This window comes from Haliotis asinina, chromosome 2 (assembly GCF_037392515.1).
Source record: "Haliotis asinina isolate JCU_RB_2024 chromosome 2, JCU_Hal_asi_v2, whole genome shotgun sequence".
Lineage (NCBI taxonomy): Eukaryota > Metazoa > Mollusca > Gastropoda > Lepetellida > Haliotidae > Haliotis > Haliotis asinina.
In genome coordinates this window covers 3919070-3936571 of record NC_090281.1, presented here as the reverse complement: position 1 = coordinate 3936571, position 17502 = coordinate 3919070, and the positions used below count along the sequence as shown (strand labels likewise).

Here is a 17502-nt window from a genome sequence, read left to right as displayed (position 1 = left end):
GTTGATTCCCATGTGTCTTTGCTCGCAAGAAGCCTATAAACTGATCTAAGCTTCAGGTTTCCTGGAAATAATACTCTACAGACAGAGATACATGGCCTGCAAGGCATGATAAATGTATAGCCCCAATGTAAGGGGCATATATGGTTCTCCGAATGCCCTTCTTCAACCTTCTCACTTTGTGATTCAGAACCTTTAGAACAGGCATGCTGTTTGGTCCGACAGTCCACCAAGAACCGGAGAAATTCCCTTTTAATTACTAGGCGTGAGAGATGATTTGTCATAATTTATCACCCATCCATCACCCTGATCCCACCAAGAAGTGTTCTTTTGAAAGGATGGTCTGTTCTGGCAAGTGTGCTAAAATCTACACCCTGAGCTTTGGTAACCTTGGACATAACCACCCCTTCAGCTGAACCTGCTGCTTTGTGGTGGCCTGAAAGCAGCCGCAATGGTGGTAGTGTTACAAGGATTCCTCAGTAATTGAACATGTATTTCTCTGCAATGTCCTGTATATCCCTGCAGTATTGTGGTCAAACTGGCCTTGTACTATCAGAGATAACTGGTCCTCATGCAGATAACGTATCTGTGCGAGCTAACATGACATAGTTTAACCAAAGTGTCCTGCATGAGGTTTCTTGTATCATTCACTTGAAACAAAAGTTTCAATGTTGTTTCACTATAACACACACACCTTGCTACAAGTGCTGTATGTTGTTGATCCTCACGTTTAATACCCTGTTTGGAATCAGGTACTTTCAAATCTGCAGGGAGTTTTACATTATTTACAGTGTCAGGTATCATGTGATACTCTCCCTGAATATCCAAAACTGCACTTTGTACCAAAGCGGCACCTGGGCACTATTGTGTTGAATACTGTCAGGACTTCAGTTATCTCTTGACATATCATCAGTTTGTCTTGCATTGTTGCTATGTCTATCCTGTGCACATGCAGTAGGGTCAAAGGTCACTGAACAATGCCATCCCGATTGCCTAGCAACGCCCTCAAAGTCATTAGTCAAGGGTCTGAGAGAACAGATATCATGGTCTAAAGGATCTAACCTATGTCTTGTTGTGTCACTATTCTGCACTTTTAGCTCCTTCAAAGCTTCAAGAATATCATTTAACTTGCAATTTTCTTTGTCAGCCTTTTTTGGACATGTCGGTGGACATAGCACCAGACAAAAACAACTAGTTAACCTTCACTGACTAGAGATTCCCTTCAAGGGAAGGAAGGTATCTCTGCGTAATCTGCTAGACTACTAACTAGTGTCATCTCTGTTTGATGCATTTTCTTTTCTTTAGTAGTATATCATCAGTGTATGAAATAGTGTCTGCTGGCTGCTTGCTAGTTACATTGCGCGCTTACAACTTTATTTTATAGCTGGCCCTGTTGGCCAATTCATTTTCCATGGGTATATATTTTACCATGTCTCTGACTATGGATGATATTTTGAAATAGTTAAACTGTGGTAGCTTGACGATGTCTGTATGTATAGTTCATGATCAATCAAACCATAACTTCCACAGATCAGCCTACCCTTTTTTTCTAACTCTTAACGAGATTGGTCTAAAAATTCCTTTAGCGACCAAGTCGTTTTTGTTAAATTTGCTATTGCACATGTTTACTTTTCACAAGGCGAGTTACAAATCCCCTGTGCTAACTGCATGAAGAACATGTAGAGACCATTCTTGCCAAAGATACTGACCATTCTGACTTTGCCTGTTTGTCTCATTCACAGGGCAGCGACACTGAATGAAACAACACGGACCACAAAGCTATGTGTTGTTTATGTGCTTTTGCATATGTTTAAGTTGACCTCACAATAAGTAATTCTTTGATAAGAGTATTTTAATACCTTACCTAAGTTTCTTATTTTTAAAAAGGGCTGATTACATGTTCACAGGTCCAGCAACATCTTTCAGTCATCAGCCCGATGGGCTTCCTGGTGTTTTTAGGAGTTTCATACACAGATATCATGCCCATGACACTGAAAGGTTTGTTACACAGTTGAATCATATAAAGACTAGTTGCTATGGATACCCACCTCGGGAGTTGCTAGTTGTGTTTGGGGAGCCTGTGACTTCCTCTCATGTTCACTGAGTTTCTCTCTGGCTGCAGCCAGGAACTTGTTCTTCTCGGCCTGAAAGGTGATCAGAAACTTGAACATAAACATGCAAGATGGTAATGACTGAGTTAATGATGCAGTTTTATACCACTCTTAAAAATATTCCTGCCCAATGAACTTTCATACAGAAGGAAAGAGCTGAACACACTTCTATGTGGAAATCAGAAATGTGAGAACTTGGTTAGTTAAACAAACACTATCATGACATTGATGGAATGTTACGCTGCTGTTGCTGTCTGCAAAATGACTATTACCTCATCAGTCTCAATGGAGACATTTTTGAAATATGTAAGATATGACTCAGAATTAAGAAAGACAATGAGTGAGTGTGGGCTAATGTTGCTTTTCGAAGTCTATCAGCAAACCAGGAAGAATCATGTGACTTGCACAATATAAGGGAATGATAAGCAAGCACCTGAACCTCCAGAACTACCCCACCTTGTTCAGTACTCATCTCATGTAAAGTTTGTTTGAGTGACGTCTTGTACCTGTTTGAAGCTCGTGAACCTGGCCAGATACTTCCTGTGGTCAGACATCTTGGTCATGGAGGAGAAGCGGGTCACTTCACTGCAGGCATCGGCCGAGACAGGACCAGAACCACGAGACCACTTAAGAATGAGGTTGGTGGCGACAATACTCTTCCCAGCCACCAAATGATCCTCCAGGCCAAAACTCTGTGACACAGATTAATAAATGCACAGCTTAGTGAATTTCTGTTTGAATAGTATTTCAGGGCAAATAAATGTCAACTGAATGGCCTAGCCATCATCTAATAGGGCTGGCTATTGAAATATGCTACAAACAAAAAGTATGGGAACACCTTAATATTTGGTAGTCACCTATAAACTTAAACATTGTGAGGTCATTCATACTCTAACATAAATGCAACTTTTGTGTGTTTAATGGGCACTTTAAATGACACGTTGGAACATGCAGTGATAAAGATGCAATGATTCTATAATGTAAATCTGGACTGAAAAATGACAGTGAACGAAAGAAAACATGATGCACTTGCTGTATAAAGTGCTTGAACTGGTAGAGTCTGTATCAGCACAGAATGGAAGGTAACATCTGCCCACTTCCTGTATAAAGTGCTTGACCTGGTAGAGTCTGTATCAGCACAGAATGGAAGGTAACATCTGCCCACTTCCTGTATAAAGTGCTTGAACTGGTAGAGTCTGTATCAGCACAGAATGGAAGGTAACATCTGCCCACTTCCTGTATAAAGTGCTTGAACTGGTAGAGTCTGTATCAGCACAGAATGGAAGGTAACATCTGCCCACTTCCTGTATAAAGTGCTTGACCTGGTAGAGTCTGTATCAGCACAGAATGGAAGGTAACATCTGCCCACATCCTGTATAAAGTGCTTGACCTGGTAGAGTCTGTATCAGCACAGAATGGAAGGTAACATCTGCCCACTTCCTGTATAAAGTGCTTGACCTGGTAGAGTCTGTATCAGCACAGAATGGAAGGTAACATCTGCCCACTTCCTGTATAAAGTGCTTGAACTGGTAGAGTCTGTATCAGCACAGAATGGAAGGTAACATCTGCCCACTTCCTGTATAAAGTGCTTGAACTGGTAGAGTCTGTATCAGCACAGAATGGAAGGTAACATCTGCCCACTTCCTGTATAAAGTGCTTGAACTGGTAGAGTCTGTATCAGCACAGAATGGAAGGTAACATCTGCCCACTTCCTGTATAAAGTGCTTGACCTGGTAGAGTCTGTATCAGCACAGAATGGAAGGTAACATCTGCCCACATCCTGTATAAAGTGCTTGACCTGGTAGAGTCTGTATCAGCACAGAATGGAAGGTAACATCTGCCCACTTCCTGTATAAAGTGCTTGACCTGGTAGAGTCTGTATCAGCACAGAATGGAAAGTAACATCTGCCCACTTCCTGTATAAAGTGCTTGACCTGGTAGAGTCTGTATCAGCACAGAATGGAAGGTAACATCTGCCCACTTCCTGTATAAAGTGCTTGACCTGGTAGAGTCTGTATCAGCACAGAATGGAAGGTAACATCTGCCCACTTCCTGTATAAAGTGCTTGACCTGGTAGAGTCTGTATCAGCACAGAATGGAAGGTAACATCTGCCCACTTCCTGTATAAAGTGCTTGACCTGGTAGAGTCTGTATCAGCACAGAATGGAAGGTAACATCTGCCCACTTCCTGTATAAAGTGCTTGAACTGGTAGAGTCTGTATCAGCACAGAATGGAAGGTAACATCTGCCCACTTCCTGTATAAAGTGCTTGACCTGGTAGAGTCTGTATCAGCACAGAATGGAAGGTAACATCTGCCCACTTCCTGTATAAAGTGCTTGACCTGGTAGAGTCTGTATCAACACAGAATGGAAGGTAACATCTGCCCACTTCCTGTATAAAGTGCTTGACCTGGTAGAGTCTGTATCAGCACAGAATGGAAGGTAACATCTGCCCACTTCCTGTATAAAGTGCTTGACCTGGTAGAGTCTGTATCAGCACAGAATGGAGGGTAACATCTGCCCACTTCCTGTATAAAGTGCTTGACCTGGTAGAGTCTGTATCAGCACAGAATGGAAGGTAACATCTGCCCACTTCCTGTATAAAGTGCTTGACCTGGTAGAGTCTGTATCAGCACAGAATGGAAGGTAACATCTGCCCACTTCCTGTATAAAGTGCTTGACCTGGTAGAGTCTGTATCAGCACAGAATGGAAGGTAACATCTGCCCACTTCCTGTATAAAGTGCTTGACCTGGTAGAGTCTGTATCAGCACAGAATGGAAGGTAACATCTGCCCACTTCCTGTATAAAGTGCTTGACCTGGTAGAGTCTGTATCAGCACAGAATGGAAGGTAACATCTGCCCACTTCCTGTATAAAGTGCTTGACCTGGTAGAGTCTGTATCAGCACAGAATGGAAGGTAACATCTGCCCACTTCCTGTATAAAGTGCTTGACCTGGTAGAGTCTGTATCAGCACAGAATGGAAGGTAACATCTGCCCACTTCCTGTATAAAGTGCTTGACCTGGTAGAGTCTGTATCAGCACAGAATGGAAGGTAACATCTGCCCACTTTCTGTATAAAGTGCTTGACCTGGTAGAGTCTGTATCAGCACAGAATGGAAGGTAACATCTGCCCACTTTCTGTATAAAGTGCTTGACCTGGTAGAGTCTGTATCAGCACAGAATGGAAGGTAACATCTGCCCACTTCCTGTATAAAGTGCTTGACCTGGTAGAGTCTGTATCAGCACAGAATGGAAGGTAACATCTGCCCACTTCCTGTATAAAGTGCTTGAACTGGTAGAGTCTGTATCAGCACAGAATGGAAGGTAACATCTGCCCACTTGCTGTATAAAGTGCTTGACCTGGTAGAGTCTGTATCAGCACAGAATGGAAGGTAACATCTGCCCACTTGCTGTATAAAGTGCTTGACCTGGTAGAGTCTGTATCAGCACAGAATGGAAGGTAACATCTGCCCACTTCCTGTATAAAGTGCTTGAACTGGTAGAGTCTGTATCAGCACAGAATGGAAGGTAACATCTGCCCACTTCCTGTATAAAGTGCTTGAACTGGTAGAGTCTGTATCAGCACAGAATGGAAGGTAACATCTGCCCACTTCCTGTATAAAGTGCTTGACCTGGTAGAGTCTGTATCAGCACAGAATGGAAGGTAACATCTGCCCACTTCCTGTATAAAGTGCTTGACCTGGTAGAGTCTGTATCAGCACAGAATGGAAGGTAACATCTGCCCACTTCCTGTATAAAGTGCTTGAACTGGTAGAGTCTGTATCAGCACAGAATGGAAGGTAACATCTGCCCACTTCCTGTATAAAGTGCTTGACCTGGTAGAGTCTGTATCAGCACAGAATGGAAGGTAACATCTGCCCACTTCCTGTATAAAGTGCTTGACCTGGTAGAGTCTGTATCAGCACAGAATGGAAGGTAACATCTGCCCACTTCCTGTATAAAGTGCTTGACCTGGTAGAGTCTGTATCAGCACAGAATGGAAGGTAACATCTGCCCACTTCCTGTATAAAGTGCTTGACCTGGTAGAGTCTGTATCAGCACAGAATGGAAGGTAACATCTGCCCACTTCCTGTATAAAGTGCTTGACCTGGTAGAGTCTGTATCAGCACAGAATGGAAGGTAACATCTGCCCACTTCCTGTATAAAGTGCTTGACCTGGTAGAGTCTGTATCAGCACAGAATGGAAGGTAACATCTGCCCACTTTCTGTATAAAGTGCTTGACCTGGTAGAGTCTGTATCAGCACAGAATGGAAGGTAACATCTGCCCACTTTCTGTATAAAGTGCTTGACCTGGTAGAGTCTGTATCAGCACAGAATGGAAGGTAACATCTGCCCACTTCCTGTATAAAGTGCTTGACCTGGTAGAGTCTGTATCAGCACAGAATGGAAGGTAACATCTGCCCACTTCCTGTATAAAGTGCTTGAACTGGTAGAGTCTGTATCAGCACAGAATGGAAGGTAACATCTGCCCACTTGCTGTATAAAGTGCTTGACCTGGTAGAGTCTGTATCAGCACAGAATGGAAGGTAACATCTGCCCACTTGCTGTATAAAGTGCTTGACCTGGTAGAGTCTGTATCAGCACAGAATGGAAGGTAACATCTGCCCACTTCCTGTATAAAGTGCTTGAACTGGTAGAGTCTGTATCAGCACAGAATGGAAGGTAACATCTGCCCACTTCCTGTATAAAGTGCTTGAACTGGTAGAGTCTGTATCAGCACAGAATGGAAGGTAACATCTGCCCACTTCCTGTATAAAGTGCTTGACCTGGTAGAGTCTGTATCAGCACAGAATGGAAGGTAACATCTGCCCACTTCCTGTATAAAGTGCTTGACCTGGTAGAGTCTGTATCAGCACAGAATGGAAGGTAACATCTGCCCACTTCCTGTATAAAGTGCTTGACCTGGTAGAGTCTGTATCAGCACAGAATGGAAGGTAACATCTGCCCACTTCCTGTATAAAGTGCTTGACCTGGTAGAGTCTGTATCAGCACAGAATGGAAGGTAACATCTGCCCACTTCCTGTATAAAGTGCTTGACCTGGTAGAGTCTGTATCAGCACAGAATGGAAGGTAACATCTGCCCACTTCCTGTATAAAGTGCTTGACCTGGTAGAGTCTGTATCAGCACAGACTGGAAGGTAACATCTGCCCACTTCCTGTATAAAGTGCTTGACCTGGTAGAGTCTGTATCAGCACAGAATGGAAGGTAACATCTGCCCACTTCCTGTATAAAGTGCTTGACCTGGTAGAGTCTGTATCAGCACAGAATGGAAGGTAACATCTGCCCACTTCCTGTATAAAGTGCTTGAACTGGTAGAGTCTGTATCAGCACAGAATGGAAGGTAACATCTGCCCACTTCCTGTATAAAGTGCTTGACCTGGTAGAGTCTGTATCAGCACAGAATGGAAGGTAACATCTGCCCACTTCCTGTATAAAGTGCTTGAACAGGTAGAGTCTGTATCAGCACAGAATGGAAGGTAACATCTGCCCACTTCCTGTATAAAGTGCTTGAACAGGTAGAGTCTGTATCAGCACAGAATGGAAGGTAACATCTGCCCACTTCCTGTATAAAGTGCTTGACCTGGTAGAGTCTGTATCAGCACAGAATGGAAGGTAACATCTGCCCACTTCCTGTATAAAGTGCTTGAACTGGTAGAGTCTGTATCAGCACAGAATGGAAGGTAACATCTGCCCACTTCCTGTATAAAGTGCTTGACCTGGTAGAGTCTGTATCAGCACAGAATGGAAGGTAACATCTGCCCACTTCCTGTATAAAGTGCTTGACCTGGTAGAGTCTGTATCAGCACAGAATGGAAGGTAACATCTGCCCACTTCCTGTATAAAGTGCTTGACCTGGTAGAGTCTGTATCAGCACAGAATGGAAGGTAACATCTGCCCACTTCCTGTATAAAGTGCTTGACCTGGTAGAGTCTGTATCAGCACAGAATGGAAGGTAACATCTGCCCACTTCCTGTATAAAGTGCTTGACCTGGTAGAGTCTGTATCAGCACAGAATGGAAGGTAACATCTGCCCACTGATGTACTTCAAAGGCTACTTATGAACTGTAACAGTAAGTTATCTTTCCGTTTTTTTGTGTAGAGTAGATTAGTCTAGGTTTGACTTGGTGCATAATCTAGTGTCTATGAATGAATGTGCATGAACTTGAGCGTCACAGGATCCACCAAACATCCAGAACAATATATTCTCCACTGATCAGATTTTCTGACACAGAAATGGAGCTTACAGTTTTCATGCAGACAGGATGGTGTATAAACAAAAGGGTTTATGTTGATGAGATTTTCATGATCTGACTGACATTCAGTCAAAGCAACATGAAGATATTGCTCATGCTTTCAATCACATGTTTGTCTGGTCTACACTTAACACAAATACTGTTTATAGATAACAACCTGTCCTGGCTTGTTAATACAGGCTGTCCTAGAAGAGATGGAACATATTGCCCACTCATCTATCCTGAGGCCTCACTATCACCTAACCTGTAGTCCCCTCCAGAAGCTTATACTCAGGATCTCGCCATCAATATCTGAGATGTAGACTGTATCACAGCTCCGTTGGCTGAAACAGTAACGTTTCTAGTAAGATGATGAGTTTCTATTGGAAATGACAGCTCCGACAAACCACAACTAATTCACTGTTTGCGATAAACTAACCTTTGCTTGAGACAAATTCAGTCATATTGTAAGAATATAATATCCAGAACTTTTGTTTAAAAGCCAAATGAAAAAGATTTGGGCACTGATATAACTTCTAAACATTCTTGACATGAAGATCCAGGCTAGAACTAGGTCTTCAGCAACCAATCCTGTTATTAAGATATGACTGACATGATCAGGTGGTTGGGCTCTCTCACATGGTTGATGGTCATCAGCACAGGTGCCCACCGCGGGTCCGAAAATCAATAAACTAAGTCCCGATTTACTATCCAACCCCCTGACTATATAACCTGTAAAGGTGCATCATGAAATCACTGCGACATGATGGAAAAGGGGACAAGTATGCACTCATCATCGAATATATCGTATTTTAAAAGTCTCACGAGTATCAAAAGCTTAACAGGGACTTAGTTTATTGATTTTTGGACCCGCAGTGGGCGCCTGTGGTCATCAGTACTCCCAACACCAGTCACTGGATTGCCTGGTCCAGACTAGATTATTTCCAGGCAACCATCGTATAGCTGGAACACTGCTGAGTGAGGTGTTCAACACATAAAATATACACTATGTTAAAATGCAAATATTGAGTCTTGGACTATGGTGTAATTTTCAATTTTCACCTGTTGCTCTTTGAGGTGATGACCATTCCTACAAAGTCAAACTCCTTAAATGGTGGAGATCGTGAACGTAGGTCTTTCACACTCCACACCTGAAACATCAATTATTTCAGCTGATAGCAGAGCTAAGCATGTCTTGTCCTAAGAGCATTAAATGGATTCTCATGATTCGACTTGTAGAATGAAACACAGTTGCAACACCATTCACTCAAATCACATACAACTAGTTGCAGCAGATTGTAAGAACACTTGTTCTAGTTCCTACCACAAGTGATGGGCTCTTGACCAATCAAATCTTGACCAAAGCACAGATCTGAGTCAACATCACAGTGTCATCCTCTTGTTTGTGTTGATATCATGTCAGATGTTATTGTTCTAACAATTTGTATGCTACATGTACTAATTTGATCCAGACTGATTCCAGTATTTACAGAAAGCCATCATCTAGTTTGAATATTGCTGAGTGCGATGTTAAACAACAAACCAACCAAAACAACCATAGTTGAAGCCCTTGGCAGAAACCTAGGATCATGCATGTATATCCCTGTTTGCCTGATTATGGCTCTAGCTTCAACATCAGCAAACCCTTGCTCATGGGCTTCATTACAGCTCATGGGTTTCATTACAGCTCATGGGTTTCATTACAGCTCATGGGTTTCATTACAGCTCATTAAAGTTTCATTACAGCTCATGGGTTTCATTTCAGCTCATGGGTTTCATTACAGCTCATTAAAGTTTCGTTAAAGTTGCAGATGCTTGAGACATGCATCACTCTCCTATCTGACACTAAACATCATTGGAATACTTTTCAAAGTGGTGTTAATACCCAAATCACTCCTTACTTAAAGAAGGAGTTTTCTTTTGACAGGCTCTGTTGTCAATAAAATATAAGTCTACAAAGTGAGTGAAACAGATACAGATAAATACAGTGATGCATGACTAACCCTGACAGTTCCTTACTGTCCAGATTATGGAACCATTGGTATAACATTAATATTCCTTTGGCTGCACTATTGCAACAAGCCAGGGTTACTGAATAACAAGAATAACTAGGTCACTCTTTAATCAGGTCATGTAATAACATTCTAATCCTCATACATCTTGTTTCTATTCCCTTTGAAAACATGTTACTGACTTACCTCCCTTTGATCATACACAAGGTCAAGGTAGTTCTCATCAACAGGGCGTGGCTGTAGCTTGGTCTGTCTGTTAGCCGTCAGGTGTACACTGTGACTGTCAAGACGGGTCCTACACACAAACTCATTCTCAATCATCTTTGTTTTTACTGAATAATTTTATTATCAGTCATTTCAGAATTATCTATGCTCTAGTACAATATGCTTGACCAAATACTCACACTAGCATCTAATGAAAATTATGCAACATTGTATATTCAGGCTTGGATTGTGATTCTAAAAATACTCACTGTACTGCCTGGTCCAGACTGGATTATTCACAGGCTGCGGGCATACAGCTTAAATATGGCTGAGTGTGGCATTAGTTGACATCTGAACTTACTTGGCAGAGGAAGCGATGAGACCGTAAATTTTGTATCTCTTCCCCTCCACCAGGTGGAGCCACTCTGAACTGGGTCGCCACACTGTCACAATTGAAGCTGCAACAGTATTACTAGTTGAGAGGACACAATCAGTATAGGGAATGAGAATATCATTGATTCCACTAGGATGTAACCATACTTGCATAGTTCCTTATTGCCAGATGTCATTTCTCATTCCATTCTGTCACTATGCTGAAGGCTTAATCTGCATTATGTAAAGGAAATATGTGCAGCCATATTAAGTATAATGTAGTTATGTGAGTGAGTGAGTGGGTGGGTGGGTGAGTGAGTGAGTGAGAGAGTGAGTGGTGAGTGAGTGGGTGGGATTCGTGTTTACACTGTATTTAGCAATACTCTAGCAATATGACGCCGGGGGCACCAGAAATAGGCGTTAAAGTGTACCCACGAGGGGAATGGAACCCTGGTCTATAACATGATGAGCAAACGCTTTATACACTTGGATATGCTACTGACCCTCTCTGTCAGGGAAACAAGTTTTGTCATTGTTTAGGTTTTTTAGAGAGAGAGAGTGCTACTGATGATGACTTACATATCTTGGCATCAATATCTCTTTTAGCACAGCCAGACACCCTCAGCTTCAACACTGGAGTCACATTCCTTGAGGTGTGACCCTGAAATCAGAGTCACTATGTTTTTTCACCACTTTCAGCAATATTCCAGCAATATGACCACAAGTGACACCAAATATGAATTTCACACTTTGGAGAATGGAACCAGTGTCTTCAGCATTATGAGCAGACACTTTAAACATTAGGCTACCCCACTGCCAGTGTCAGTGACTTGGCCATGAGGCTAATAAGCTCCAGACACTGCCTACCTGTTGTGCTTCCTCCCAGGCTGTGTGGAGCTTGTCCTGAAGCTGCTGGTGTTGCAGGTCCTGCAGTTGGCGACGGTGGCTGTCCATCATCTGGGCCTGGTGCTCACTCAGCCAACTCTGTAGAGGCATAGAGTCTCTTGAACTCTGCGTTATGTCATTGTGCAGAAAACTTGAGACAGGGAGATTGACAGACTGAGAGACTGGGCTCATGAAAGACGGGGAGGGAGGTTGATGAGCTGATGGACTTGGTGCAGGGATTTTGATGGGCTGACTGACTTGAGGTGGGGAGATTGATGGGCTGACTGACTTGGGGCAGGGAGATTGACAGGCTGACTGACTTGAGATAGGGAGATTGACGGGCTGACTGACTTGGGGCAGGGATACTGACGGGCTGATTGACTTGAGGTGGGGAGATTGATGGACTGACTGACTTGGGGAAGGGAGATCGGCAGTCTGATTGACTTGAGGTGGGGAGATTGATGGGCTGATTGACTTGGGACAGGGAGATTGAGAGACTGATTGACTTGAGGTGGGGAGATTGATGGGCTGATTGACTTGGGGCAGGGATATTGATGGGCTGATTGATTTGAGGTGGGGAGATTGACGGGCTGACTGACTTGGGGCAGGTAGATTGACAGGCTGATTGAATTGAGGTTGGGAGATTGATGGGCTGATTGACTTGGGACAGGGAGATTGAGAGACTGATTGACTTGAGGTGGGGAGATTGATGGGCTGATTGACTTGGGGCAGGGAGATTGATGGACAAATGGACTTGGGAGATTGGCAGACATGACTGGGGCCATGAGTAAAAGGCAGGGAGATTGATTGGATGATGGGTGTGTGTGTTGGTTTGTTAACATAAGGGATGGATGTTGTACTGACAGTGCATCCATTACAGCCACTGATTCCGTGAACACAGCTGTACATGTACATGGTATGCAGATCAAAGGGGAGACAACTCACGTGGACCTCTTCTGGTTGTAGTGACCCCTCTACAGCATCGTATATCTCCTGGCCAGTCTGGAGATCTTGAACCTCCCGCTGTGACCAGCGCTTCCGGGATTTACGTCGACCTAAGCAGGAAATTGTTTAACTGTGACCAACATGATGAACATGACATTGTAATACAAACTAATCAACTGATTAGTGATGAAACTCATCTGTCCCATGTTTACTCTGTCGATTATGAGCAGGAAGATACTCACTCCTGATTCTATACTGAATGGGTGAATGGGTATGAAGAAAGACCATGAAAAGTGAAAAGTTAACATCAAACTTTGAACAATCAACTTTTGTAGCACATTCCATATCTATGGGTCATAATTAATTTGTGTATTAAGTTTGGTGAATCTACCATGCATAGTTTCAGTGATGTGGCACGGTAATCATCAAACACATTTTGCACCAAGTCATGTTTCCATGGAAACAACAACAAAACAGATTCTGAAAAAAATTGAAATAGCAAAAGGCACACCAATGGGTAATGATAGAGTAGACCTAGCATGTAAACTTTATGAGATATGCTCCAGACAAAGTTACGGTACGGAAGGAATGAATGCTATATGGTACGCTAGCGTTGCAGAATCATAGCGATCAGTTAGTCTCACCTCTCTGCAACAAGGAAGTATTATATGCTAAATCAATTATATATGAACCTCTCCATTCTCCTTGACCAGTAGGTAGATCAGTGAAGCTCACCTCTGCCCAGGTCCTTCTCCAGACCAGCCTGTATCTCTATGTACAGCTTCTCCATCTTGTCCTGCTTGTGACGATCAAACTGTCGCTGCATCCGCTCCTCTGCGTCCTCTGTCCGGAATATGGTCCCTCCCTCCACCAGCTTCTCCATGTACTGGGCAACACATCCAACATGGGAGTCAATAATGACAATATCACGGCTTCATACACTTTCACACATCTTGCTAATATTCTAACCAACAAATACAATCAACTTTGTATATTAAAATCATTTATTAAGAAATGACAGATTTAAGAAACGAGGCTCTAGCATCATACCTTTCTCTAAATGCTTGTAATAAACTTAAAAACAAACTAAAATTAACAGACTCTATAATTTTGTTATAACTCTTGTTTACCTGTATGTGAATCATTGAGTGAGTTTCACACTACTTTCACATATAGGATCCTGTTTCTGTTAAATTTGTTCACATACATAAACCAAATATGAGTAGAATCAAACTAAGAAAGTAAAAATATATCAAAGTCCAAAAATGTACTCATGGTTAGTTGTATATCTCCTCCTCCCTGGCGAAGGTAGTGGAATACCTGAAATCCCTTGAAGTTCCCTTCTGAAAGAAATGGATGTAAAATAAACTCACCCACCAGTAGCCTCCCTTTTCCCACCAAATCGGTTACATGACCAGCCATGTTTGTCACTCGCTCCTAATAAAATCTCCTGACACGAGAATTTTGGAATTCAGTGTGGCTGTGAGGGGTGGCTGGGAGGGCTTTCGTCTTGAGTCAGGATAAGTATAAAATATCAAATTTATTCAGAAAATTACATATTTTTCCTTATCCTGACTCATGCTTAATTGTTTACAGAATCCGAGGGAAACAGCGGTGGGTCAGGCCACGCTGGATTCTGCTGGCTGTCAAAATTACGTCCAATATTTCACCCCCTAAAGGGAACTTGTAACAGCGATAATTTGGTCCTGTTCTTACAATATTCATCTGTAAATTCTGGGGGATCAGATCCAGTCGAACTTGTCTTCTGAAGAAGGCTTCTTTGACTGGAACGTGATGATATCTAAAGTAACTACTGTCCTGCTAAGATGTGGGCGTGGACTTTCAACCATTTTACTCTGCAGAGCATCTGGTTTCCACAAGTCACGTGATAAAACGGGTGAGTGAACTCAGCGCCTTTAGGGAACTGTTAGTTGCTGAGCAACGACAAGAAGCCCAAACTGATGAATGCCATTGACATCCTCGTAGATAATGGTTGACAAACACCATGTTTGACTTCCAAAAGCAGCCCTCCATTATTGTTGATAGCGAACAATTTCCGTGTAGAGCTAGTGTAGAGGCCAAGGCTCTGACTTCATGTGGGTTGGAGGCTTGCGGAGGTTCTAATCCTGCTGCTTTTAGGCTCTCAGTATAACAGTTCTGATCCACACTGAGATAGTGTTGTGGGATACTTCCGTAGGTGTCTCAGCAGATATAGGGATAAACAGGCGCTTGAAACGTTGTCTTCTAGACTTGGTATGTGCGAGATATATCTTCAGTGCTCTGATTGGACATAATGATAGATCTTGAGTATCATGAGGTCCTTGGATCGAAGATAAAGCCGATATGTGGAATTGTCTTTCCGGGTGACCTGGCAGTTGATTCATTGCAATAAAATCCCAGTAGACCTAGATGAACCGTCACTTTATGACTTGCATCAAATCTCATGTGATTGAAGTCCAGAGCAAGAATTTCTTAAATTCAGCTGTAGCCAAGGCAAGTAAAACCAGTGTCTTCTGAGTCAGCAGTTCAAATGAGGTCCAATCGAGCGGCTCTGGTACTTCAGTCAACTTGATCCCTGTTTTCGTGGTGATGACTGAGCTGAGGGTGGCCAAGTACGTAGATAATGTAGAGCCTTTCAGACCTCTGGAATGTCGTAGATGACATAGATAATCCGCTATCCGAGGATAGCCGTGAATCCTTCTTGCAGATTCTTTGAATAGAGTCCTCCTTGGGGTACGGCCACCCGCCTCCCCACATTCTGTCTGTATTGGTTACAGAACGGAAGTGTTTGGCTTGAGACTATAGCCGAAGGATTACCTGCTCTTCGCTGTCACGGGGCCAGGGGCCCTGTATTGGTGGTCTCACAAGACAAAAATGATGTTTTTTGTTTTGTACATATTTTTATTTCAAATGTATGGTTACAACTGTCGCAAGAATTTAAAGAACATTTAAATGCTTATATGTACCCCAAGGAGGATCTCTATGAAAAAGAATTAACAAATTGTGATGCATATACATAAGCTAAATACCGCATACAACTTAAATTTAGTTAAACTTTAAAGGACCGAAATAATTGAAAGACTCATCGCTGTATACGGAACACCAGGTGCCTCCAGCTGTCTTCGTCGGGCGATGAGGAGCAAGTGACAAGCATGGTTAATCATGTGACCGATTTGGTGGGAAAAGGGAGGCTACACATGGGTGAGTGTATTTTAGGTCCGCTTCTTTTAGAAGGGAACTTTAAGGGATTTCTGGTATTCCACTACCTTCGCCAGGGAGGAGGAGATAAGCAATGAAGCAATGTCAAGATAAGGAAAAATTGTATAATGCTCAATGTGAATGATGTAATGAATAATACAGCCCATATGTACATTTGATCAAATACACCAACCATGACAGGATATATCCTCGTTACCACGATGTCCACACAACCAGCCATGCCCCCATCTGCATGCAGGGTCCTGATTGGAACACAGAGAGGTCGGGGGTCACGCTGATAGCCAAGCTTGCTGTCTCCTGGGGCAGGCCTTGTGGAGTTCATGCACATCTTCAGATAAAGAGACTCCGGGATCTGCAACGCAACATCTGTCATGTTTTGAATTGTTGTTTGGTGAAAGATAAATAATGAGAATAGTTCTACACTACATTATGGCTACGTTACCCAATTGCAAGGGATACCATTCCCACTGTCAGGATTTATATGTGAAAGGTACAGAGAAATACTAGAGATATTAGATAATTTCCTGTTTTGATTAATGAGCCAAATATAGATAAAATGGCCACCATTCTGCATGTCTGTGATATTTGTTTTGTTGCAGCCATAACCTGTCAAGGAATTCTATTGAGGCGTCGTCATATGCTATAAATGTAGAAAGTGTATTGTATTTTAAAATGTATTTTAAATCATTTTATAGTCTCCCATAACTCCTTAGAGGAGTAGTGATGTTTTATGCGTGTATATTCTTTCCATGATAAGATGTAAAAGTAGAGAAACTGAAATAAACTTTTGTCTGTCTGCATAACAGAGAACTAAAAACTGTAATGTCATACACTGACTCAGTATCACATTTAATTAGTGATTAAGTGCGAAAGGTGTGCTACGAAATCTGATGTAGCATGTGATTTGATGTTGATGTTGTACTAAGTTGTTTAAATGGATAACCTGTTTATCTAGATAACTTGTATATATAGTAAATAAATACACACAAACATGGAGTCAAAAGTCATAGTATTTTATCCCATTTGGTCCTTGATACTATTTCACGGGGAACAATATAAGGGATTGAAAGGGGACGATCACACTCAGTGGTTTCTAAAACAACAGGAGCTGGGTAAGTGGGAAGACCCCACTGAGTCTGGTGCCCTAGTTGCTTCCCTGGCAACAGCTGCACCATCCTCGATATCTCCAGGGTATACGTTCCGATAAGTCTCCACTATACCCTGGACGCATCTACGGCTCTGCTCGATAAATTTATTACCTCCCTTTGCTGGCTCTGCCTTCTCACAGTAGCCAATCAGCTAGGCCGCCGTTATAACCGAGCTTGCCAGTGTCAACAAAGGCAGCGGTCGCAACTGCAAAGGTTTGCTCACAGTGTGTCCCACATTTTAGAGAAATCATACAAAGAAATTGACAGGTCCAAAACTTTAAAACAACATATGTAAGAACGCCTTCTACCTCTTCTAGAGAACCTCTGCATGGTTTCTGTTGCCAAGTATAA

At 42.5% G+C, this 17502-nt stretch overlaps 1 protein-coding gene across 1 annotated transcript in view; it reads right to left on the bottom strand.

Annotated features, from left to right (window-relative positions):
• The window catches only part of LOC137273149 (breast cancer type 2 susceptibility protein-like), an 80679-nt gene that overhangs the window by 1652 nt on the left and 61525 nt on the right, over positions 1 to 17502 (bottom strand). The window contains exons 17-27 of the mRNA XM_067805622.1: positions 16176 to 16355; positions 13520 to 13670; positions 12785 to 12894; positions 11822 to 11938; positions 11534 to 11615; positions 10944 to 11040; positions 10565 to 10673; positions 9429 to 9517; positions 8632 to 8710; positions 2615 to 2800; positions 2046 to 2141 (exon numbers count right to left, since the gene is read on the bottom strand). Of these exons, the coding sequence (XP_067661723.1) occupies positions 2046 to 2141; positions 2615 to 2800; positions 8632 to 8710; positions 9429 to 9517; positions 10565 to 10673; positions 10944 to 11040; positions 11534 to 11615; positions 11822 to 11938; positions 12785 to 12894; positions 13520 to 13670; positions 16176 to 16355 (1296 nt within the window). The remainder of the gene's footprint in view (positions 1 to 2045; positions 2142 to 2614; positions 2801 to 8631; positions 8711 to 9428; positions 9518 to 10564; positions 10674 to 10943; positions 11041 to 11533; positions 11616 to 11821; positions 11939 to 12784; positions 12895 to 13519; positions 13671 to 16175; positions 16356 to 17502) is intronic.